Below are 27,529 nucleotides of genomic sequence, written 5' to 3'. Positions count from 1 at the left end.
AAAACCAACATTTGCCTCAATGTACTTAAAAACTGCATTTTAATTGATTTGTTTATTGGTTGATCTCTCCATAAACTGTAAGCTCTTTGAATAAAAGCAGTTTGTCTTAGGTTTTCAATAAATGTTTATTGAAGTGATTTTAATTTTCTTTGATCCTTTGTGTGCTTTTCTGTATTTTTTAGGTTTTCTTCATCGAGCATATATTATGTTGTAATTAAACAAAAACTGAATGATCCAAAGCATAGACACTTTACTATAAGCTTTTTAAAGATATGAATTATCTCTAACATTTTTTTAATTCCCTGCTGTGCTTACAGCACTGTATATAAGACATTGATATAGCACTTATAAAATTTGTTGATTTGAACATAAAACAGAATATAAATAAATGTCAAAAGTGCATTACAGGGAGGAAGTGCTAAATAAGTAAGAGAGCAGTGTACTTTAAATTTGTTGGAAAGGTGAAGTGAAAAACGACAGAATTTTGATAGAGGACATTCTAGACACATAAACAAAGCTATGGAGGTAGAAAAAAAGCTGCGTGTATTTGCATATGCATAGGTAACAAGGAGGCTGGCAGGATGCTCTGGGAAGGAAACTGAGAGATAAGATTAAATACAACAGAGATAATCTTATCCTTGAATATCAAAATAATAAGTTTGAACTTGTTCTGACAGGCAAAGTAGAATCAGTGTTTAATCAAGAGGAAATGAACCCCCACTGAAACAGTGCTTTAGGAAGATTAATTGGGAGTGTGGTATGAGAGGCAGTCTAGAGGGAGAAAAACTAGTTATTTCAGCATTTCACCTGGGAGATAAACAGGGTCTGGTCCAAAGGGCATTATAAAAGAAAACTCCTGAGGAAGTGGTAATAGATTAAATGTTATGCTTCAGTAATGGGGAAAGAGGACAGCCACAGAATTGAAATGGAGAAACTGAACACAAATCTAGCTGGATGTGGATCTAATGAATTTGATTTTAGACATGGTGGATTCAGAGTATTAGTGAATGAAAAAAAAAAAAAAAAAAAATATATATATATATATATATATATATCTTCAGTTCAGCATTTAAGTGCCTTTTAGATGCCACATACTATTCCAGACCCTGAGGATACAAAGATGAATTAGGGTCTCTGCTTTTGAGAAGCTAACAATAATCTAGGTCTAAGGATAAGACTTGGGTGTCATTAACAGAGAATGTAACTGAATCCATGAGAGTGACAGATTTTTCTGAAGGTAGAGTATAAAAGTGAGGAGCAGAGGGCTAAGAAGAATGGGATTCTGGATAGTGGTAAAAGATTAAGAGACACAGATGCAGCCACTGAAAAGTGTATAATATTCATTTGATTTTTGGCTATGTTTGTAGCAGCACAGTGATCAGAATAAGGGAGGAGAAAGATTCTTGCTTTATTTATCCCTGTTAGACTATTTGTAGAATGATTCAGCTCTAGGCTACACACTCTGAAAGCATATCAACAGATGGGATCATCCAGGAAAGCCTCCAGTATACAGGAAAGTCCTATATAAACAAAGGCTGAATGAACTGGAGATGCTTATCCTGGAGAACAGACAGCTCAGTGAGAATTGGATCACTGTTTTAAAATATTTGAAAGCTCTGGAAGAGAGAATGGGCTTGTTTGGTGGAATTTCAGAGGACACGGGCACTGAAAACAGTGAGTAGAGTACAGTAATAATTTAATAATAATATCAGTTAACTTATAGATGTATTATTATGTGCCAGGCACTGTCCCAAGCACTTTATATATATTGCCTAATATAACTCTTTCAAAAGACCTACAAGGCAGATTCTATTATTATCAATCCTCTTTTAAAAGATGTGGAAACAGAGGAAAAATAGTTCAAGGAACCTGTCCAAAGTCACACAGTTGACAGTGGAGCCAGGCAATTTGGTTCTAGAGTCTGTGCTGTGCTGCCTGAAGAGAGTTGGATTTTAGCTAGTCTGAGGATTATATAACAAAAGGGAAAACTTCATAGTGCTAAGAGCCATCAGAGTATGAAAAGACTTGCTTCTCTAAGGACTGAGTCCCACACTACTGCAGGTGTTCAAGTACAAGTCGGATTACCATTTGGCAAAATACAGTAAGTACAGTCAGCTACACAAAGTGTGACCCATGGATCAGCAGCATCGGCACCAGGAACCAAAAAAACATACAAAGGAAAAAGTAGCCCTAACAAACCAGTCAGGCACTGAAACAGGAAGAAGGATAACACCTTTACTTCCTTAAGATGACTGCAACAAGGAAAAGTACTATTTTCTTTTCATTTTGCTACTATTGCGCTTAAATATACTGGTACACATTAGATTTCCAAACACTTAAAAACCAAAACAATCCATTCTGAAGAAGGAAAGGAAAACAAAAAAGCAGAAAATCAGATACTTGTCTTTGAAAAATCCACTTTAAAAAATACAGAAAGATAAGCCTCTTCCTAAACACTGCCTAAAATGTTCTAAAACTCATTTGGCATGTTAATAACACTTATACACTCCACCTAGAAAACCAAATAATGCTACTTAATATAACCAGGATATGATAAATGGAAAAATATAATTTAACAGCAACATAGCATTTGGAAACTAGTTGATTAAGAATGGACTAGAAAATATAATTATAAATGGAGCAGTAAGAGAAATTCTTGTTAAGCATATTCTTAACTTTAAAATAAAAGGCACTGTCAATACATATTTCTGCTTTCTGTCTAGTATGACAATAAGATAGGATGTCAACATGTCTGGATCCATGTAAGTCTTTTTCCAATGAGGCATTTACAAATTTGAATTATGGTCATGGTTGTCATATGCTAACAGGTGGGAACTTTCATATGCCAAAAGCATAACAAAGAAGGAAGAGAAAGTTTAGATAGGACAGACAATAATATGTTAAGCCTGAGTAAATAAGCACCACCACAGAAAATTCTGGCTGACTTCATTTCCTTCTGCTAAGTCCTTATATGCAACATGTACACCAACTGCTTTCACTCCTGAATGGACTGCCAAGTCCTACAGCCAATATTTTAATTGTTAATATTCCAATTAGTCAGACACTTTTAGGAAAAATGGAGATGATTTTGCCAGAGTCTTAGACCTAATTCTCTGAGGGGCTCTGATTTTCTAGGAACCTAAATACCTCTTATAACAGGGACTTTAACTATCTCCTTTGTCATTAAATGCAAGTTTTTAGAGTGGTGACTGGATTTATGAAAACTGGGTTAACAGAAACATTACCTGGTGGGAGCCACTTTAATTTGGCACTCTTAACAATGTCCTGAAGCACAGAATAATCTGAAAACTGATCTGGGATACACTATCAGTTGAGGCAAAAAGTAATGTGACTTAAGATGTTGAACACCAGCAAAAATATTAATTAGATTTCAGTAGTTTGCATATTGGAAAATAAGTGAAACATAAAAACTATGCATGTTATACCTTCCCATCCAAAGACTGGCCTGACAAGATGCTATAGTTGATGAATTTTCATCAGGGTCTTCAGAGGTGGAGCTTTGTTCCAATACACCTGCTGCTTGACTTGTGATGTCTTTATAAAGCTGAATAAACTGGTACAAATTCATGATCCGTGATGCTTCCACAATTCCACTGCTTTTGTTAATCTAAAAATACAAAGAAAATTAAAAAAAAAAATAAGTTAGTCATTTCTCTGCTCAAGTTCCACCACCCCCACCCCACAACCCCAAAAAACGAATAAAAGCTGGCCAACCATCCTAGGAAATAGAAACTTTCAGGGTTTGCAAACTACATAACAAGAGAGCAAGAATCCGAAGAAATGAATAACACCGTATCCATTATATTTGTGGGATTCAAAGCAGTTACACAAATTTATCTCATTTGATGATTAAAATAACCCTGTAAGATTAGGCATCATCCTCTTTAGAATTGATGAGGTTAGGGACTTGCCCAGAAATGAATTTGAAAGATCAGTATTGACAATTCTTTTCCTTTTAAGAAATTTATTTGAATCCAACAAGCACCTGCCATTCTACTAAAATTGACTGCTACAATTGATTTGCTACCACAAACAGAATGCTTTCTTGAGTATCTTAAGTTCTATTTTATAACAAAATTTCCAATTAAAGTAAGACAATTACATTAAAGTAAATCCTAATTAAAAGTATTTGAAGTTTCCCCAGAAGGCCCTGTCAAGCTTTAGCAAAAAGTTTCCTTAATGTGAAGTAGAACCAGTTGCCTAGAGGTTGTGTACCTCTTCCTACTCCAGCTTATATTCTATGGGGCAAGGGTGGGGGAGTAGGTAAGGAGAGATTAATGGTGCTTTCAAATGGCTTGAGGGAGTCAGGAAGTGGGGCACATATTCTTTTTGAAATGACCGAGGTAGTAGGCTGAGGGTGCAATTTTCTTGGATGAAGAACCTGAAGTAATCAGTGAAAGATTAAAGATGTGAAAGACTTCCTTCAAGCACATGAGATGGCATGGAAGACTGTAAGAATAGTCTTTCTATATATTTTTTTAACTTAATAGCATTATTTTTGCTATTCAAGTGTCTTTTAAATGTACTCTCAAGTTAGAGATTTTCTTTGGTGGTAGGGAGGGAGAGTCACATTGGAATTGTCAGAAATCTGATTCTTGGTTTCTTATAACTTATCAGCCTAGTTATAATGATGATATCATTAAATGTTTCCTACCAAGCATTATCCTCTTTCTTCTTTGTTCATTTCTGTGTCTTTTTAAATTTCATTAAATTTGAACTGTTAATAGAATGGGGGGAGGGGAATACTGAAATGGGGGGGCAAAATAGAGTTGTTACTAAAAAAATGAGAAGTCAAAGTTAAATATCATTTAATTATCATTTAGTATCATTTCATGTTAAGTGCAAATCAAAATAAATGGAACAAACAAGATAAAAATATTTAGAAAGAAATGAAGAATGCAGGGCGAGATATAAAGATAGTGGGCCTTAAAATTGTGAATGAGGTAGGTTTTGAAATGTGTTGATGAAACTGGGGATGTGAGAAAGCGAGGTAGTCATGTCACATATTAAAAAAATACTAGAGCAATGTTTGACTATTAGGAATGAAAATAGTAATAGCTTTAACTAGAAAAAACTGAGACTCAAGCATGAATCAGGTTCCATTTTGTGAAATGTTGGAACCATTTCTAACAATCAGAAAATTGATTAAATTTTGGGAAGGTATGATCTATGTGGAGATGCAAATATGCAAGATTCTTTGTAATAAGAGACAGTACATGGGGTAGGGAACAAATAAATAGAATTAAAAGTTGACAGGAATTTATAGAGGTTTACAAAACAGACTCAGAACTCAGGAAACTGAGCCAGTCATCCTTTGGAACTGCACAGTATAGAAGAAATTAAGGAATAATTCATATAAGCTTAGTATTGTAATAGCAAAGTTTTTCAAACTCCAATTATTATAACCATAGGGATTCATGCAACAAATCATTACTCATTTTGTGGATATTACAGGAACTATGTGCACAGTCCAAGGCACTGGTGGCAAATGGAGACAAAAATTTCTGCCTCCTGGAGGTTACATGATGGGCAGGAGAGACAGAGAAGTAAAATGCTGATCAGGTTAGATGGAAATAAGAATTATGGAGAAAATTAAATAGGGGAGAGGAAGTGCTGAGGGGTTGCAGGAAAGACCTCAGAGATGATGACATTTAAGAACTGGAAGAGGTGCTGGAATGAGAATATGGATGTCTGGGGAAAAGATCATTCCAGGCTGAGCGAACAGGAAGTGTAAAGGTTGTCAGGCAGAAGTGTAACTGGCCAGATGCCCAAGGAGCCCCGCAAAGAGTCCAGTGTCAATGGAACAGAAAGAGAGGGAGCAGGAGATAGGGTTAGAGGGTGGGGTATGGACAGAAAATAGAGGAATTTGCTGATCATAGAAAGCACTTTGGCCTTTATTCCTAGTGCATGGGAATTCACTGGAGGGTTTTGGGCCAAGGAGTAATATGATCTGATTTATATTTCAGATTGTGACATATAAAAGTCTGGTTGTTTACCAAGAACAGACAGAATGGCAGCCAGAGCAAAAGCAGGGAGACCAGTTAGGAGGCTACTGGAATATTCCAGGTGCCAGATGACGGTGCCTAGGAGTAGGGTGGTAGCAGTGGACTGTGGTGAAAACTGATCAGAATCTGAGAATATTTTGAAGAGAAACCAGATAGGATTTGCTTATGGATTGACTGTAGGGCATGAGAAAAACAAAGAAGTCAAGGATGACTCCAAGGTTTTGGTCTAAGTAATATAAAGGATGAAAATAATATAATTCATGAAGTTTAATAGCCTCCTTAGACCATAATTTTTATTAACTTATTAATTTTTCTAAAATTTTTCTCACAAAATATTTCATTTTGGCCTAATTTAAATATTTTATAATGAACTAAATACTGTTTAAGTATAATCATCATAGCAGATGACAGGTAGCCAAGATAAGGTCTTATCATAAATACAGACAAAGTACAAGTGTTTTTAGTTGTTTAAGAAAAAGAAAATAACAACACTTTCAATCTCCTATCCATTTTTCATACCAGATTTCAAGTCTTTCCTTCTAATACACTGACTTCTCAGAAATTCTTTAGAAAAGAATCTAAGAAATACAAATTAAAATATTCCTTTAGAGTAGATCTAAAACCAAAAGTCACACAAATGAAAGCTCTAATTGTCTTTATCTTTAATGCTTTTGTTTTTTTTATTTAGAATTTTATTTTAAGATGTTTTAGGTAACTGCATACAGATGTAATGATTAGAGATACTGGGGCAAAAGAGAAATTTGACTAACAGTTAAATTAAACTCGAATTTCATGTTTGCCAAAGAGGGGCAACAAAATAAGGGATCAAACAAAAACCTTATACCTTTATATCCCCATAGCTTTTTATATTTTATATTGCTTCTTTATTGTGAGCTCAGAACTTTATAAAAGAGATGGAGAGGGAATGTAATTTAGGTAATATATCAATCAACAAGGAAAGCCTCAATCTATCCCAATCATTTAAAATGAGAGTATTTCTTCAACAAGTTTTTGTTCACTCAACCTATATTGAGTTCCTATGGAAAGGCTGCTCTATGGGCTGTAAGGGACACAAAGGTGAATCTGGACATGGTTCCTGCCCTCAGGAGCTTACTATCTAGTAGGAGAGCTAAGAACCTAAATAAAAAATTTTAATTCTTAATATAGAACAAAGTTATGAAGTGTAAATAAAGTGCTGTTAGAGTTTAGAAAAGGAAAGACTTTACGGGTATGATGGTATTTGAGGAGGGTCTTTAAAGAGACATTGAGTTTAGACAGGTAGAAATAACAGATGTGGCAGGAACTATCGGTTAATTACCAAATGCCATTCCCTACTTTTCATTGCTGGCATAGCCCTGATTTTGTTTTGGTATCTACCACTCCCTGAAATTACTCAGAAGTCAATCCTGATTTGTCTAATCTAAATCAATCATGGTATTCATATTCCCTCTGCCAATGCAGGTATAAAGAAGGGGATGTGACCTAATATTGATCAGTGAATTGGAAAGAGAGCTGCTGGGTCTTTGAACTAACCAATCCTGGAGCTACCTTAAGTCAGAATTTCTTGATAAATGAAAGTAAATATTATTTTGTCTAACCTGGTCAAAGTCATCATCTGTGACTTGCAGGTGATGGCATTTTAAGTGATAGAAGGAATGGACACTCTAGTTGAGGGAACTCCATAACCAAAGTCAAAAGTTGCAGTTTCCCACATTTCATAACCATAGAAAGTAACAAGTATATACCCTAGTTAGTTAAGTCTGGTAAGAATGTAGAGTATACAAGGGGATATGAGTGAAGAAAGCAGGAAAGATAGTTTGGAGCCACATTATAGAGGGCCTGAATGTAAGGGTCTGGAATTACTTTGTAGGAAATGAGGAAATGTTGGGGAATTTTAAGTAGGGAAATGATCTCATGATAGTTGTGTTTTAGAAGGATTAATCTTACAGCTGCATAATTGGAAGTGGGAGAAGAGTCTGGAGGTGTGGAGATTAATACAGAATCTAAGGTAGTCTGGGTCACAAGAAAGAAGGGCTTGAACCATAGTTAACAGTCTCCTTGAAGGCATGGAATTTGTCTTATATATTCCTAGTGCCTGGCATACCTTATGTGCTCAAACATTTGCTTGAATAAATTGGAATAAACTGGAATCGAAACACAGAAGTAAAATTGGTAAGACCAGATGGCTAATTCACTGTGGAGGAGGGGGCAAGAAATGACAGGAGTGAGAATGCATGTTATTCAGAAATGACCTTTGTCACCAGAATTCTTAACAAATTCACCCATGTGCCCTTTGAAGTTGGCTTTCAAATAGTTCTGCTGCAAGATTATGCACAGTATAAATTTGCAGCTGTGGGATGAAGGAGTCTGGGAAATACTGAGCCTATTTAACTGGTCTTACATGTTTTTCACCCAATTCTTCATTTCTTCTCTGTCTTATTCCTTTGCAAAGTCCAAAGTTGCATATTCTCAGAGTTCTTTTGAGGGGATGTGTATTTACACTACTTTATAAAACCCCTAATGAATTTAATATAAATATAATACAAACTCATTAACAAAAATAAAAAAAAAACACAGGAAATGGGAAAAATATGTGATTTGTAAATAATTTTTGAGCTCAGGAATCAAAGTATAAATAATAACTTAAAACTTGATCCTGGATTAAGTTTTCCGTATTTCAGTGGCTATTCATTTATTATAATTTGTAACACTTTATACAGTGTATGAAGTTTACACTGGCATCCACACTAGTACATGAACTACTCTGTGGTGAGAAATAACATTTCTTTGAATGATGATCCTCTAGCAGCTATTATATTACTCTTTAACATTTTGGACTTTTTTTTAAAATCAACTTAGCACATTTACAGTGTGGATAAGCCCAACTGAAAGGTATAAAACTATATTTTCTCTAAAGCAACTGTAAACTTTAAAAAGCGCCACTCAACTTCAGGCACTTAGCCAAGTCTGGAATTAACATCTCTATGACTCTGTTACTCTAATCCTCTTTAAAGATCTGTTACTACTTAAATTGATTAAAATTTCTAATTTGATCAACTATTGATAATCATCCCTAACACATTTAAAGCACAGTGGCAATCGACATGCTGGGGAAACATGCCATAGTATTTGGGTTACACCTAAGGTCCATGACTCAAAGGAAAAATCTCCTAGCCCAGAATTTTTTTATAGGCAGGTCAGGAGTGGAATTTAGGGCATTCATGAATACCTAATTTATTGTTTATATGTATATGTGGATGGTATTTTATTTGTTTTACAGGAAGGTTTGGTACAGGAGGCCTAATAAAATCTGTTTCTTCATTTTCACCAAGAGATCTGTGGCTTTAAGGAGGTTAAGAACCACTTATTCTAATCCACCCCACTAGTGGATGAGGCTTTCTAGTACTCTATGACAGCTGCCATTATATTTTTTAGCACAATTGATATAGCTAATTATCAAAGAGACATTGATAGTGTATTGATGGTGAAAAATCCATTCCAAAACTAAAAATTACTAAAAAAATATTTTTTAATGAGTGAAATCTAGTGTTCTTAAAAGATATGACCTCCTAAAATAACTTTACTTTTTAAGAAGTAATTTTAGAGTGAAATAGGATGTTACCATAGGACTCCACTAGTTGCTGGCCAGCTGAAACCCAAAAAGAAAGGTGAAGATAAAGATGAGAGTTTACTACCTCCTTTTTAATTATGAAAATCTCTGCTATATAGTAACTAGACAGCAGTGGGATCCAAACAGTAATCTGAAAGGTAATAACAATATCAAAACTATGTTTTACAGCCCCCCAAGATATTAATATTTATTTCCACCATATTATATTACACTATTAAGTGTAGTTCTAACCACCAAAAGCGTCTTAGCTCAGAGATGGAAACCTCTGTTGGTCTCACCTTGGTGCAGACCACCCGCACAACCACTTTCCAAAAGGCAGAGGAATCAGACCCAGGTTGTACCTCAAAGAGAAGATGTTTTTCCTGGCCAGAAGCCACCTTAGCAGTTCTGAAAAGAGACAAATGCATTTATTAATTTTACAAAAAGTCATAAAAAATAGTGTAGTTATGAAATCAGATTCAAGAAACACTTTTAAACAGAAGGAAAACTGAAAAACCGCATGAAGACAAATAACAGTACTGTAATAATTAGATTCTTAAAAAGTAATAATGAATGTTTTGAATATAATCATACAACTTTATTTCCTAGGTTTTTAAAGCCAAAAACACAGTGAAATGGCATTTATAAAGCCCTTTTTTCATATCTGTATTTCAATGATCTTTAAATTTCTAACAAAGACTTTTAGGGAAAAGAAGTTCAAGAAATCAAGTACTTATAAGTTTAATTTGTTTCACTTATCCGAATTTTGACTATTGCTTCAGATGTATGAAACAATTTTGCTTTTGTTTGAATCATTATTTAAACAACAACACTAACCTACCTCTTTGAAAATTTTTGTTTCATAGATAATTTGAGCTGGATAAAGCAAAACAGATTTTTATTTTGAGACACTTTAAATATAGTTCTACTTGCCCCACCCATAGCAGAATAATTTTAACTTAGAGGGCCACAAGATTCTAATGTAAAAATATAATGCTTTTGGAGGGTAAGTCAATATCATGCTATCAACAACTTAAATGAGTTAAAAAATAGACTTAAATATTGTAGCTCCCTTTTATCATTATTAACATTTTCTCTCAACACCAGTGGGGACATCACACTCAACTAAGTGATTTACAGATAAATAAATGAGGCCATCAAAAATTTAGAAATTACCCTAGGCAACCAAGTCTTCCAATGAAAATAATTCAGCTGTTTCAGTTCCCAGTTCTGTTTTCTAGCTTCCAAGCCATGCTTTCTCTGCACAGTTTTAACCTTACAGTCCTCAGACAGCAACGCACTTATGAAATGCCCAATTCTTGCTCATGGGAATTGGTTTTAAGAACCAAAGCAAGTCAGAAACTTCTTGTGTTAAATAAATAAAAGGAAGGTATTCTTTACCGTCACATTTGTACTACATGTAAGTTTAGCACGTGGATGATTCCATAGGACACATTTTGTCTAATATCTTTAGGCCAAAAGGCAAATGTTCATAGAACAGACTGGGCTTTTGTATAAAAAGATTCTAAAAGGGATGGCAAATATCATTAATTATTCTTTATAAGAGTTGAAACAATAAACATAAAAAAGCATTCCATTCTTATGATACTGTTAAAATTCTCAACCAATTTTACTCCTTAAGAATATGGTCCCAGAAGTAATGCTTCAAACACGACCATTTGGAGGATAAAAACAACAAAAAAGGCAATGCTAGAGTATTTTAAAGCTATGGCTATAATTTTGTCATTGAAGATTGCATAATACAGAAATATACGGAGTAAATGTAAACGCTCCCTTTGCTGCTCCCTTTCCCCACCAACTACCACCCAGAGACAAGCACTATGACTAGTTTATATCCTTCTAGCTCATTTCCATACTTCTATCTGTCTATCTACCTACCTATACTAAATTTTTTTACATGAATGAAATCCAATGTTCTTAAAAGAAATGGTCTCCTAAGCTAACTTCAAATTTTTAAGACATTCTTTATTCTTCATGACTGGCTAGTAAGAGTAGACTCCAGCTATGTCCATAAAAGGCAGTATTTCATTCTCCTTATCTAATGTGTTCCAGATTGTCAAGTATGTCTCATCATTTAACACAGTTATCACAAAACCTAGGGAGTAGGTTCATGAATCTTACCCAAAACTATTAATTGTGACTATAATATTATACATTCAGATACTACTAGGTGGTTTTATTTGGACTTTTTTAGTTTTAAGGAGAGGGAATGTAGGATAGTGGAAAGAGCTTCAGACTCTGGAGAGCTAGATCTGCTATTAATATTTAGGCAATCCTTTTAGAACTCAGTTAAATGGTCCAATGATCAGCAGAGTGCCTTGCACATGGTATGTGCTAAGAACATGTTAGCTAAATTGAATAGAATAAGGAGAGAACCAATAAGATCTCATTTAAGAAGCAACTCCAATGAGTTATAATTATGCCACCAGGGGGATAGGAGATAATATATATATATATGAAGAGGGTGAGTGAGAGTCCTGCCAGAGGGAGGCTTAATAGTAAGAAATACAATCTGTCTACCAGTCACTAGGGGACAAAACAAACAAACCAAAAAGTAATATTTTAAAAACATAGCAGCATAGCAGTCTGGGCCATTCAGGAGCAGTGTATTTAAATAGTTTCTATACTGACCAGTACAAAAATTGATATAATAAATATCCTAATTCATAAAAAAAGTTAAATTCTATTAGGTGTGCTATTTAAGAAGGCAGAGAAATTTATATTTCACCTTAGATAGAAATCTATTCAAAATAAAGTAGGGATTTAAAAGGTATTAGCTTATTAGCAAATATTAATAAATGGACTATCTCATTCCTCAGTGATGAAAAATGAACTATTACTATATATATTTCTCTGACAAAATAATGGCTCAGTGAGCAAACACACGATTTTTTTTTTTTTTTCAACCAGCTGAATTGATTGTCGTACAGAAAGCTTCTCAGTGCAGGAGTCTTTCTCTAGAGTGACTAGATTGGCAAATTCCCTTCTGCTATGCATCTCTTTAGTGCTTTCAAACAGGCGTCGATTTACGGTCTACTATTGTATAATTGCTCAGCTGTCAGGCTGCATATTCTAGAATTGCTTCAATATGTTTGTGTTCTGTCTTCCCAATTTTAAGTTCCTTCAGTCTCTTCTGTTCCCATTATATATTTTAGAATTGCTACATAAAGTTTACTTATAATAGGCACTCAATAAATATCTGCTAACTGCTGCTGAAAACTGTTTGAAATTAAAGGAGTAAAGCTTGTCATTAAGGTAAGTCTTACCAATCAATATCTCTGGCTACCTCTTATACAGCAATTCCACATGGGCATACATAAGGGGGAAACAAAATAATGAAAAAGAACAGGTCTTACATATCATTAAGTTCAGCTACTCTCCCAAGAAATTCTTCATAAGTTAAGGAGCCACTTTCTCGGACCAATGTGACATGTTTTGCTACTTTTTCTGGTAACTTGTTAAGAACCAGTTGTGTCTGATCTGAAAATTGCTGTCCCATGATGCAATGATGTCTTTCAAAATCCAGAAAGAATGGTGCTTCATTCACACAGTTTCTGTCAAATATACATAAAAGTCATTTTTACATAGAATATAAAAACAGCAATATACCCATCCCTTCAAAAAAAAAATAAACAAACTAGGAATACCTTTAAGTAACAGTTTAGTAGACTTACATGAGCCTAAGGTAGAAATTTATTTAAATAACTATATTTTTAAAGTAAAGATTTATATTTCTATTTTTTCTCAGGTATAACTAAATGAGGGTGATGAACCTTTAATTTATCTAATTTTGCCAACGCAAAAACCATTTGGAAAACCCACAGGCAATTAAGTGATTGTGAAGCTTGTTTAATTATATACTTTTCTTAAGAATTTTTCCTGACTGCTTTCTATGTGTTGGACTCCAAACTAAGTGCTTTCCATATATTATCTTGTTTATTTCTTACAACCCGAAGGGGAAGGCATTATTCTAACCCTATTTTACAGATAAGGAAATGGAGCTAAATAATTTCTCTAAGGTTACACAGTTGGTAAATGATGGAACTGTAATTTTAACTCATTCTTTTCAGATTCTGGTGTTCACACTGTTAACCACTATGACTGACTCATGTCATAATTATATCAGCTATAAAAGCATTTTAGTTGAATCATTTTATTTATAAATGCATAATTTATTTTAAAATTTTAAGGTACATGTAAATTAAACAGATTTTTGGTTTGAAAAACCTAAGAAAATTAAAATATTAGATAATTTAAACACCTCACACTTTCTGCTTAGGAAAAAAAGGGGAAGGGGGGCAAGAGCTTTTGCTTTTTAATTCCTCCAGGTTTTATTAACCTAGAATATTTCTAAATAAGAAGATGCTATTTTAGTTGAAAGGCTGGATCACTACTTTAATAATCTACTATCAATATAGATGAATAATTAGTTCAATTGTGTTTAAAATTTAATCACAAAATATGTATTTAATAACTATGTATTCTAAAGTCTTGAAAGTTATAATTAACTCTAAGTAGTGTGGCCAGAGACAAGTTGAATGTGTATCTTCTAAATAGTATTTTTCCTTTAGTAAATAATGATTTATCAGACTATCAAGTACTGAGATTATGGTTAACGATGTAGAAAATAAGCTAAATTTTTAGTCTTTAGCTATGGTGACATATTCTATAACTGAATGTGAAAATCCCTATTCGATATGAACATCATTATTAATAGTAAAAGCAACTAACATTTGCTGGTTACTTCCATTGTGTAACATACTCTTAAAAGGTACTTTACAAGTATTCATGAATTCAGTCATTTAAATACCCATAATAACCATAATAACAGGATAGTTGAGGAAGCAGGTAGAGATAGATTAATTAAAGTAACTTGCTGAAAGTCACATTGCAATAACAGTTTTTCCCTCTGTTTTTTTTTTAAATAAAATTAGAAGAAAAACATTACAAATTTAAAAAAATCTCCTTAGAAATCCCATTTTATTTACTCATCAAAAACAATCATTTTATCTCACCCAAACTAGCACCATTTCATGTAAAGCAGGTGGAATAGTAATATTACCTGTATAGGAAAAACTTTGCTGGGAAAGTTATTTTATCATTTAATAAAAAAATAAAATTATAACTTTAAAATATAAACCATTGGATAGTTACATGAATACATTTACAATAAGAGTTTTCAGTAACCATAATTATATAAATTTTGCTTTTGTTATTAAATGTACTGTATTTAAGGTTTATTTTTTAGTCATTTTAAAAACAGGAAAAGTAGAACTGTACTAAAAAAAACTCAACAATTACTGTTTTGAATCTGAGCCTACTTGGCAACAGTAAATATCATATTACAGAGATAAATGAAAGGAAGTTGTTGGGAAAGATCCAGGCCACTAAAAAAAAAGCATCTCCGAAGGCAAAATTATATATTTTAAATATAGCTAAGCATATTCATAGCAACTGTATCCAAAGTGATATAATTAAAGATTTTAGCCTGAAGGAGGTATCTAGGGTATTTAACATCACAGATTTCTGGATTTCACAGACTAGTAAAATCTCAAAGCAACATGGTGTTGCACACTTCTCTTTATTCTAAGTAAGGACAGTTTCCAAAAACAAACAAAAAATCTCCCAAATTTAAGAAAATGATTATTTCATTTTATAAAGAACAATTTATAACCCAAAAAGTAGAAGGATATAATGTTAGAATAAAAGGGCTTCCCAAGAAGGACAGTAACTTCACACTGATGTATACTACATATGTACATGTATACTACACATTGTCCTTATTTTTCTTGTTCTAATCTAAACCTGTGAAAACTTGATCAGAAGTTGACAGTTACCGATTGATGATAGGTGCTGCTCTGTTACATGGTCTTCTTTAAAATTAAATTCAACAAGCATCCTTTCCTGGAGTTGTGCTCTGTTCTGAGGAGCAAAAGAAGGATTTTGGGTTCTTGCCCCAATGGAACACTCAATACAGTGGGGAGGAGACAGCAATCACACAAATAGATGTATAATTAGAAAATGAGAAGTGCTATGCCAGAGAAATACTGGATGCAATGAAAGCCTATAAAAGGGGGACCTGACGTAGTCTTGTGTCAGGGAAGAAGACCCTGGGCAATATTTGATTTGAGATCAGGACAGTCAGAGTAAGCCAGAGAAGAGGAGTGGGACATGGTGAGGGGAAGACATCCTGGGCGCAGAGGTTATAGAAAATGGCGAGATAGGGAGTAAGGTGCCTCTGAGGTAACTTAAAAAGACCAGTGACTAAGAGGGAGAAGGAGACAGAGAATGGCACCAAGACATGGGATGTTTAACATTTTTATTGATGATCTGACCCCTGACTGCATGCCTGTACAGTCTAGATGACCAAAATGGGAAGGAATGAATAATAGACACTGAATAACAGAATCAAGACTGAGATACTGATTTGCTGAAAAAACAAATTACATTTTATATGACTAATAAATTCTGAATGTTTTGAAAAGTCAACTGCATAAAAACACACAGGTAAGATATGCTTAAAAGCAGTAAAAATATAAAAGATGGGGGGGCAGTTAGTCAAAATACATTTATAATATAACAGAGACACCAAAGATGCTAAAATAATCCTGAACTCGTGCTAAAAGCAGAAGTCCAGAGCAAGGAGCCTACCAGTCCCATTGTGTCGTGGACTTGTTAGATCACACAGATATTTTATATTTAGTTCTAGGCAGTCATACTATTAAGGGTATTAATAAATTAGAGCATATTCGGGGTGGTGGGGGGCAACCAAGATGTATGGGTCTAGAAAAGGAAACAAAGCTATTTATTCTGGATAATCATAGCTTGGTAACAACATGGGGCAACATGATAGTTTTGTTCAAATATTTGCAGAGCTGTCGTGTGGAAGAGGAAGTAAGATCCACTTCATATAGTTACAGAGAACAGCATGGCCAATAAATGGAAATTAGAGAGGCATATTTCAGTTCAATATAAGAATTTCCTACCACCTATAATAATCCATAATAGAAAGCACTATCTTGTAATGAGCTTCCTTTCATTAGAAGCATTTAAGTAAAGATTAGAAGTTCATCTAATGAGTGCTATAAAGATTTTTGCTTTGGGTGAGAAGTGGAACAGGTGACCTCGAACCTAATATTTTACTCTAGAAATGGAAATTAACTGCCCTCTAGCTTTCCAGTACCAACCCAAACAAACTGCAATAAACAGTCTAAGCAACTAGACTTGACAACTTTAAATTATGCCTATATTACTTACCAAAGAAAAAAACTAAATACAGAAACAACAAAGAAAAAACAAAGCTTTTGGAATATAGAGTCTTAATATTTAGTGTCAAACATGTAATGAGAATTTAATCAATGTGCCCACCAACACCACATTTAAAGAAAAAAAAAGTCCCAGTATCTTGTTTATAGAGTTAGAAAATATCCTGCATTGTTCCTGCATTGTCATTGTCCTGCATCGTTTTGATCTGGTGCCCTAACTTTGAATGATAAGGTTTATACTTTGAGGCAACACATTAAAACTTGTTATCTTGTGATTGCACTTGGTATTCTGAAAACCAGATACTTATGCCTAGGATTAAAAGAGAACACCTAACTAGAGATCACTGAAGAGACCCTAGAACAGCGGTTCTCAACCTGATCCAGTGGTGAGGGCCTGGAATCTAGGGTTCATTTTGAAAACCACAAAATATTGATAAATATTAATGTTCATCAGTAGCATAAAAATATGACTGTGATCTATATGCAATATAAAACCACAACCAGGAGTACATATTCACAAAAACCATCTGCTGAGGCCATCCTCTGTCACCCACCACAGGCTCTTCAGTGTCCCTCTTCCATGTTCCCACAGCAATATGAACATCCTTTGATCCTAGCACATATCATCCAGTTAGGTCATGTGATCATCCCCCTCTGGGAGCTTCCTGAGAATAGCAGTTGTTTTTCACTTCTAGTAGATATATAGCACACAATAAATGTTTACTGAATGAGTGCAGTTTACTGAACAGATGCAGTAAATATTGTTGAAAGTTTTTGGTTTTTATATTATTTACTCTGTACTCTTTTGATTCTTGTTAATTTGTTCAATTGTGTACTACTACTAACTTGGAGAGATACAGAAGTTAAAGAAAAATACATGGAAGAAAAAACTATAAAACTGTGGAAATGCATCATCAATATTTATGTAAGTTGGGAAACAATCATTATTTGATATTTTCATTACGCAATATGCCTCCATCTAAATCATCTAACAGTAGTGTTGCATGGGAACATGATTTACAAACCGTTGGCACAGACTTCTGCAAAAGACAAATCTCTGGTCAAGGTTTCTCAAAGAACAAGAAGCTCTTATACTATTGTGCCATCCTTAACAGTCCTTTCTAGACTTTTCTAAATAAAGAACAACTTATTTTGAAACTCATGAGAACACTAAGGATTCCAAAAATGCCACATTCTCTAGTGGGTGGTACATACACTTGATCACTTCTTTTTCTAACAAATGTATTGTTGTATTTCAAATATTCCTTTCAAAAATATAAAAAATCACATCCTGGGTAATTAACAAAACAAAACACAAAAAAACCTCCCTGAAAATTTAAACCATAATCCATTCATAAAAGGATTAAAGCAAGGTTGAGAAATAAAATGACTAGTTCACAAGTGATGCAGTTATTTAGGAAGCCTCTTTAGAATCTGTTCTCCAACAAATTATCAACTTCTTTACTTATTAAAAAGATACATACAATTGAAATAACCAACTACCATTTTTATTGTCAAGACACTTTTAATATCAGAGATAAAAACCAAGTACTAAAACTAGATCCCTGAGAATACTATATACTTTATTACTCGTTGCTTACTCAAACTCTAGATCTGTAAGCAGATATCAGTTGTTCTTCACAACAAGAAATTAACTCATTTATAACTGATAAGACATAGTGAAACAATTAGGCCAGTCAGAGTCATACAGAGTCTGGAATACCTGGCTTTAAATCTTAATCAGAAATACATACACACACACACACACACACACACACACACACACACACACACACATATATATGTATGTATGTATGTATGTATGTATGTATGTATGTATGTATGTGTGTGTGTGTGTATATATATATATATAAAGAAAAACTACTGGAGGATAGAGAGTACTTGGAGATTATGAATCTGGATTTCTAACAGCACCAGAGTGTTTACTAAATATATTAATATTTGGAAAATACACTGTAAGAATTCTCTCTGGACCTTTTTGGGAGGAAGAGGGAAAGGGAAGTGTGTATTTAGATAGTGAATCATAAAAGATGAGGCTATATACATCAAATACAAAGTTCACTTACACTAAGTGGCAAAGAATGAATATATTTTGGAAAATACAATCATATCCTGGAGGAAAATATTTAGCAGCTGAAGCCAGACACCACCAAAGGAAAGGAGAAAAATCCATTCTATTTTTGAGTTTTAAATTCAGAAAGCATCACTTCTCAGAGGAGTGACTGCAATATAGAGGTGATTAATTTAGGACGAATGGACCCCTGCAGCTCAGGCCCATGATGAAATGCTAAATGGATGGAGTTCATTTTATAGTATGAAGAATGAGGAGGATGGAGGTATGAATACGAATTATTTGGGGCAGAAGATGTAAGAATTATAAACAATAGGAAATTTTCGGCAGGTTTATAAATACGCCCGAGGAAAGAACTGAGAATCTTTTGGCATAGTGAAATAGGGTAGGAATACGGAAATATGCTGCAATTTAATAAAAGGGTTGGAGATAAATTTCGGAAATAGCAAATACACACTTTGTAACACGAGACAAATAACTGAAGAAAAAATTTCAAAAGCTAACACAGAAGATTTCTTTTCCAGGAATAATTACGATTTATTCGGAAGGAAACGTTTTGTTTCAAGGTAGCTAGTTAGGCAAGGAAAGGCCTTTCTGAAGGGTAGCAGCCTAGTTAATTTAGAAATGTAGGGGCTGGCTAAATAGATCCACTAGGCTATTTCTGAGTTAACGCCCCAGGCAAAGGGTTCCTAAACTGGAGTGTCCAATCCGGCGGCGTCGCAACACCACAGACCACCCGCGAGCCCCCTCTTCTTCCCTCGACGCCTCGGCCCCTCCTCAAACGCACCTGAACATTTAACCAACAGCTAAGTCCGGGGACCGACCGACTGCGCCGGCGGCAATATTCAAAAGACGGTTCTGGACTTGGGAAAGGAAAACTCTCTCCTGATAACCCAGAGCCACCCCCAAAGCGGGATAAACCACCTTCACCCCTAGCAGCTGGGAACTGCCGGGTTGGGGATGGTGCACCCAGAGAAGGGATCTCCCAAGCCGGCCCCGCGCTCCAAGCCGAGGCCTGGATAAAGGGGAAGGACCAGGCCTAGCTTATCCCTGGCGCTCGGCTCAGCAGTCGAGGCCTGGCTGGTGTTTCTACTCCCAGCCTGAGGGTCATGGAGCAGCTGTGAAGGGAAGAGGCAAAAGAACAGCGCTGCGGAGCTCACCCCAGCTTCAAGGCATCGCGCAACCAGAGGCAGCAGCGCAGCCTCGGCCCGCCGCTAGGACCCCCAGGCGACGGCAGCTGCTGGATCGCGGACCCAGTCGCACCTCAGTGACGCAGGGCCCCGCCCCCAGCGCGTTGCCAGGAGACGGTGCCCTGAGCTTCCTCCCCAGGTCTGGGCTTCGACTCTCAGGTTCTGCTTCCTCTGTGGATGACGGCAGGTCAAGTCCTGGAGGCCATCTGAGAAGCGAGGCTGTGCGGGGAAAACCAAGGAGAAGGCCGTGCCCAAGTGGCGACGGGAAAGGCCTCGCCGAGAAGGCTTCTCCAGGCGGTCTCAGTGGGATGGTCTTGTGCGTCGCCTGGCCGACTCCGGCCCCTGCAGGCGGCATCTACAGAGAGGGCTGTTGAGGGCCGAGCTGGTGACAAAGGACGTACTGCAAGGGGTTTCGTCTAGAATTGGATTCCATGTCACCGTTTATTAACTTTCCAACCTCCCACTGATCCTAGATAACACAAAGATCATCTCTTGTTTATCATGAAATGGGGTCGATTATGCTCACCAGCTGGGTTGTGGGATGCATAAATGAGAATGTATGGAAAGTAATGAGCACAGGGTAGGAAAGGGTAAGCCCTAATAAATGGCAGTTATTATGAACACATGTTGGGGATATTATTGCTTTTCAGCACCTCTGCAGTCAATAGTGGCTGTCCATTAAGCATCTGTTGTATGCCAAATATTATATTAGGAACCTTATAGGCATTGCTCTTGTTTAAGTAGTTTGTCCAAAGTTACATAGCCAGTAAACAGCAGAGCAAGGATTGGTTTAAAGCCAATTTAAATCTGACACTACTATCTCTATGTTTAGCAGCTAAATTAAACTGCTTCATATGCTTGTGTTTGCACACCATGCTTCTCCAGTCATTTGTAGATTTGCCCTGTGAAGGATTAATCCTGTATTCTACTAATACATTATATTTATCAACCAAGCCCTCTTCTAAGTACTTTAAAGGTATTAATTCATTTAATCTTCACTGGAATCCTGTGAGGTATTATTAATACATCCATTTTACAGATGAAGAAACAATCTTAGACAAATCACTAAGGAGCAGAGTGAGATTCACACCAACTGAACCTGAGCCTATGCTTTGAACTCTTGTTCTGAACTGACTCAGGTGATGGTAAGGCTTCATGAGGGACAGGTCCATGTTTCTCTGTGCGCAATTATCTCTTTAACAACCAGCACAGTGCCTGGAATGCAGTAGTTGTTCAATATTTGGACATTTTATAAATATTTGAATGCTGGAAAAACTAAGAGTTTAAACATGAAGGATAAATAATGATTTGGTAAATTCAAAATAAATCCAGCAAGATCCTACAGGTTAGCCTAATCTGAGCCTAGGTGTCAGGAAAATTACTCTGCACAAATTGCCTTCAACTAAACATTGTATTAGAAGTTCTAGCTAGTGCAATAAAAGAAAAAAAGAAATGCATGCAGATTGGAAGGGAAGAAATAAAACTGTATTTGCAGACAGCATGATCATTTAAGTAGAAAATATTATGGAATATACAAAAAAGCTACTAGAACTAATAAGTGAGTTCAGCAAAGTTGCAGGTTATAGGATCAATATACAAAAAACAATCAGTGGTATTTCTATATACTAGCAACAAACACTTAGGAAATGAAATTTTTAAAATACCATTTAGCAGCAAAAAAATATGAAATACTTAAGGATAAATTTGACCAGGTATGTGAAAGACATGTAAACTAAAAAATACAAAACCTTGCTGAGAGAAACTAAAGAAGACCTAAATAAATAGAAATATAATTCTCATGGATCAGAAGACAATATTGTTAAGATGCCACTTATCCCTAAATCACTCTATAGATTCAGGGCAATCCAATAAAAATCCTTGCAGGCTTTTTACTAGAAAATGCCAAGCTTGTTCTAAACTTTATGTGGAAATGATAAAGAAACTATAATTAAGAAAAACAAAGCTGGAGGAATTAAAATACTTGATATCAAGATTTATTATAAAAGCTACAGTAATTAAGGCAATATGATAGTGATGTAAAGATAGACAAGTAGAGCAATGGAACAGAATAGAATGCCCAGAAATAGACTTACCCATATATGGTTAATTGATTTTCAACAAAGATACCAAAGCAATTCAATGGAGAAAAAGGATCATCTTTTTAGTAAATTGTGCTGGAACAATTGGATAGCCATATGTCAACAAAAATGAAACTTGATCCTTACCTTACACCATACACAAAAGTTAACTCAAAATAGAACATAGACCTAAATGTAAGAACAAAATTTATAAAACTTCTATAAGAAAACATAGGAGAAAGATCTTAGTGACTTTGGATTGGGAAAAGGTCTCTTAAATATTGTTCAAAAAGCACAAAACATAAAAGGAAGAAAATGATAAGTTGTTTTTCATCAAAGTTCAACAGTTCTGCTTTTCAAGACACTATTAAGAAAATAAAAAGGCAAGCCACAAATTGGAAGAACATATATGCAAAACATATTTGACAAAGGACTTCTAACTAGAATATATAAAGAACTCTTCCAACTGAACAAGTAAACAACCCAATTTTTAAAAACAGACAAAAGATTTGAATAGACACTTCAGCAAAGAAGACATATGGGTGACAAGCACATGAAAAATTGCTCAAACATTGCTAGTCATTTGGGAAATGCAAATTAAAAGAACAATGAGATATCACTGTACACCCTAACTACTAGAATGGCTAAAATTAAAAAGACTGATCATCCCAAATATTGTTAAGAATGTGGAACGAGTGGAACTCTTATATACTGCATGTGGGAATGTAAAATGGTACAACCACTTTGGAAAATAGTTTAGCCATTTCTTAAAAAGCTAAACATACACCTACCATATAATCCAGCCATTCCACTCCTAGGCAAATATTTACCCAAGAGAAATGAAAGCATATGCCCACAAAAGGCATTTACATGAATATGAATATTTATATGAGCATTATTTGTAATAGGGCTCTTTTGGTTTGCTGAAGCTGCCAGAATGCAATATACCAGAAAAGGATTGGCTTTTACAATTGGGGTTTATTAGTTCATGAATTTACACTTCTAAGGCCATGAAAATGTCCTACTTAAGGCATCAACAGGGCAATACCTTCTCTGAAGAAAGGCCTATGGCATCTGGGGTTCCTCTGTCACATGGGAAGTCACATGGCCTGAATCTGCTGGTCCGCTCCTGGGTTTAGCTTGTGGTTTCCATGGCTTTCTCCAAAATGTCTCAGCATTTTCTCTCTAAGTTTCTCTGAGCTTTCTTCAAAAAGTCTCTGCCTTTTATCCTCTCACAGAGGACTCCAGCAAGGGAATTAAGACACACTTTGAACGGGTGAGTTCACATCTGCATGGAAATAACCTATTCAAAAGGTCCCACCCACAATGGGTCTGCCCTGACAAGACTGGATTAAAAGAACATAGTCTTTTCTGGGGTACATAACAGATTCAAACCAGCATAAGGCCCAACCTGGAAACAACCCAAATGATCATAACTAGGTAAAAGGTATATCCACACAATGAAATGATAACAAATGAATGATTGATACACACAATAACATGGATGAATCTTGGAATAATTATGCTGAATGAAATAAGCCAGGCCAAAATTAAATAAAGTAAAAAGAGTATATACTATGTGATTCTGTTTATATAAAATTCTAGAAAATCTAAACTAATCTACAGTGACAAAAAGATCATTGGTTGCCTGGGGATGGGGGTGAGGGGATGGGGGTGAGGGGATGGGTGGGAGGGCAGTATCACAAAGGGGCAGGAAAAAACTTTTTGGGATGGTAAGTAAGGTTCATTATCTTGATTATAGTGATGGCTTCAGTGGTGTCTACATATTTCAAAACTCCTCAAATTGTCTACTTTAATCATGTGCAGTTTATTGTATTCCAACTATACCTCAATAAAGTTTTAAAACTAAAGATATATCTAATTAAATTTTAAAAGACTTGCTATTTCAGCCTAATTTGAGCTTGGGAGTCAGGAAAATCACTCTGTACAAATTGCCTTTAATTTTATAAAACAGGGCCAGAAGTGCAGTATTTTTCTTAACTTTGCATAATGAATTAGCTAGGACATAAAAAAGAAGACAGTAATTTAATAATAATTTAATAGTAGAAGATAATTATTTTAAAAACCATAATAGAAGACATTAGAAATCCTCCATGGGATGGTTATTATAAGATTTTTTTTTTTTTTTGTAGCAGGAGAAGTAAATCTTTATTTTCTAAAAGAAAATAAAAAAGTGTAGGAGAAATGTTTGTAGGAAACCAAAAAGTTAAATAGCAAGATTTATGGTTACTAGTAAGATTTATGGAAGAAACCTCTAAGTTAATCCTTTTTTAAGAACAATTCTTTTGTAATGAATCTTGTAATTTATATTCAGATGTTCATAGTTTATATAGGTACTTTCAAGTTTAAGAAAACACAGAGGTTTCAATAAAATCACAACAAACACTACCCTGGAGTGAAGACCAAGAAAATTTGAGAGACTTTTAAAAAGGTATATATTTCCTAGGAAAGTACATCCAATGCCTCCTGTTTTTTGTAAGGTCATTAAACATCTGTGGCAGGACTGTGGGAATGTATGAGGAAGACTTTGAGTGGCTATGGATTGCAAACATTTTTAACTTCCTGTATGTAATTCATGGTATCATAAAGTGGAAAGAACTGTCTAAAAGTCATCTGGTCCAACATTCTTCTTTCATAGATAGAGATCTCCAAAGATAGGAAGTGACTCACTTAAGGATACAGAGCAAGTTAACTAAACTGGGTTAGAATCTGGATTTCCTGGCCACTTATCTATTGCTTTTCCTCATAATATATTACTGCTTTTAATTATATCAGCATAGGAACAACTGGTTACCTACAATTAATATTAAAGCTTTATTATCTTCTAGGATACTGTACTTTGAAGTTTTTACATTTCATCGATCCTTTCTTTCTGACTGCTTCTGCTCAAGCTCTGTCCTTAGCCCTTAGCTTTTATTTTAACTATTTAAACTATTTAAACCTTTGGGGAGCAGCCAGATCAAATGGAGTGAAAACGCTAAAGAACAATGTAGTATTTTCTCCAATCCTAGGAACTCTCCACTCTCATCTTTTGGGTCCTTGTCGCCAGAGGGACAGCCCGATGGGAAATGACCCAGTCTATGCAGAAGGAGAAAAAAATCAGGTCAGTTTATCATTCTGCTACATGGAAAAGAAGGATTAGGCAGGGTCTAGCTCATAATTATGTCTCCCAGATTATCTCAAAAATGTCTTTTTATAATTTGTTTTGAATCAGGATCCAAACAGGATCCACTCATTACATTTTGTTGTTTTCTTTTACATTTCTTTTAATTAGAGCAGTTTTCTTCCCTTCCTTTTCCATGCTGTTAACTTACTGCAGAAATTATGTGTATCAGTCAAGTTCAACTAGAGAAACATAACCAGTAGGAGATATAAACAGATTTATTGCAAGGAATTGTTTTACTTGACTGTGGGCAAGGTAAGTCCAAAATCTGTAGTGCAGGCCATGAAAAGGGCAGGCTGGAACTCTTGGACGTTAAGTTGAAATTGCTATGCTGAGGCAAAATTTCTTAATTTCTTTTTCTGGGAAGCCTGAGCTCTGTTCTTAAGGCTTTTCGAATGATTGAATCAACCCCACCCAGATTATATAGAATACGCTCCTTTACTTAAAGTCAACTGACTGTGGAATTTAATTACAGCTACAAAATGCCTTCACAGCAACACCTAGATTAGTTTTTCTTTTCTTCTCTTTTTTTTTTTTTTAGGTTAGTTTTTGGTTGAATAACTGGGAATTGCAACCTAGCCACGCTGACACATAAAACTGACCATCACACTGGGTCAATTGTTGTATAAAGCTATCCCACATTCTGGATTTATCTGTTTTCTTCCTTGTGGTGTCTTTATCTTGTTCCTTTTTTTCCCCATATTTCCTATAAATGCAGTTTGGCTTTACAGAGGCTTGATTGGATTCCAGTTCAACTCTTTTGGCAAGAATAATTCATAGGTGATGCTGTGTACTTTGTAGTGCATCACATCAGGAGACATGCAATATATACTTGTCCCACGTTAAGGCTGGTCATTAGGTTTCTCACCAATCTTTCATTGAATGGTTTTACCCATTACGATGATAGTTTGAATCCATTTTATGAGGGTTTATGAAATGGTGATTTTCTGATTATTAGAAAAGGTATTAGCATCACTTCTTCAGTGAATAACTTTTCCTTATAAGCAAGGACTATTTGATTACCCTGAAATACTATTCATCCACGAAAGGCAAGAGAAATACTTAATTCTCTGCTTTTAAGAAGTTGGTACCTAGTTACTTCCGATGGTGTCTGGTGTGTAGTATTTTAACCTTATTAGTATAATTATGAACTCATGGGTTTTCTATATTTGATCAATTGCATTCATAATTACTTTTGTTGGTTATGTAGTCCCATCTTCAGCCATTGGTAACCACATTATATTGTCTCCTTTGACAAGATTTTGATAGCTTCCTTGCTTTCTGGTCCTAGGCTTATCTTCTATATTTCCTGCTCTAGACTTGGAACTATCCATTCCCCTTTTGGAGGGTAAAGTTATTTAGAGGCCATAATCTGGTCCCTAGATTTACTCACAGCTATCGGATTTTCATTATCTCTAGTCCTTTTCAGTGGACAGAGCTAGGGAATATATATGTGTATACACACACACACACACACACACACATTTGAAAAGAAAGTAACACTCTAGAGTTCATGCTGATGTTTCTAATTTAAATTTAATATTAAAAAATTTTTCAATCTTTGATTTTATATTTGTATCTTTTTTCTCTTACATTGAAAATCTTAATCCCTAACAACAACCCAATTATTTACTTATTTTATAAGAAATAGAAAATAGAAAAAATAATAATACCAAAATCACTATGAACAATTAGCTTACTGAATTAAGTTTAAGAGTTCTTTACTGCTCTGTTTATCCTTGGAATGTATCTCGCTAAGGATGTAGAGTCAAAATATTGTGCTCTAGTCCCTCAAAATGATTATTTTCTTTTTGTGGTTTCTCAGGTTTTTAAAATTTTTTGTTTCAAGATACTGCTTTTTAAATTGAATTTTACTTTTGAAATGTAAATTTTTTTGTGTTCCCAAAGTCAGAATTTTATAAGGTATATTTGTAGAAGTAACATATCCATTCCAAACCCTCTTCTCTGATACCTCACTACTCTTATATTTAAAAGTTTTGGCCCAGTATTTATTTTTGAAAATATAAGCATATGCATATACACATATATAAACATAAATGAAA

At 34.9% G+C, this 27,529-nt stretch overlaps 1 protein-coding gene across 4 annotated transcripts in view; it reads right to left on the bottom strand.

The window, feature by feature from the left end:
- RNF141 (ring finger protein 141) overlaps positions 1-20,343 on the bottom strand; it is a 55,172-nt gene extending 34,829 nt beyond the window's left edge. Inside the window, exons 1-5 of one of the 4 annotated variants that reach the window (XM_037839990.1) lie at positions 20,175-20,343; positions 15,495-15,579; positions 13,014-13,211; positions 9,936-10,044; positions 3,447-3,628 (exon numbers count right to left, since the gene is read on the bottom strand). In XM_037839990.1, coding sequence (XP_037695918.1) covers positions 3,447-3,628; positions 9,936-10,044; positions 13,014-13,156 — 434 coding nt within the window. In that variant the 5' untranslated portion in view covers positions 13,157-13,211; positions 15,495-15,579; positions 20,175-20,343. Of the gene's footprint in view, positions 1-3,446; positions 3,629-9,935; positions 10,045-13,013; positions 13,212-15,494; positions 15,580-19,801; positions 20,137-20,174 lie in introns of those variants that run through there. The other 3 variants (XM_037839989.1, XM_037839988.1, XM_037839991.1) reach the window with 3 other exon arrangements.
- Positions 20,344-27,529: the final 7,186 nt, after the last annotated feature.

Source organism: Choloepus didactylus, chromosome 6, assembly GCF_015220235.1.
Source record: "Choloepus didactylus isolate mChoDid1 chromosome 6, mChoDid1.pri, whole genome shotgun sequence".
In the NCBI taxonomy this organism is placed as follows: domain Eukaryota; kingdom Metazoa; phylum Chordata; class Mammalia; order Pilosa; family Megalonychidae; genus Choloepus; species Choloepus didactylus.
This window is presented reverse-complemented; position numbering and strand designations above follow the sequence as displayed.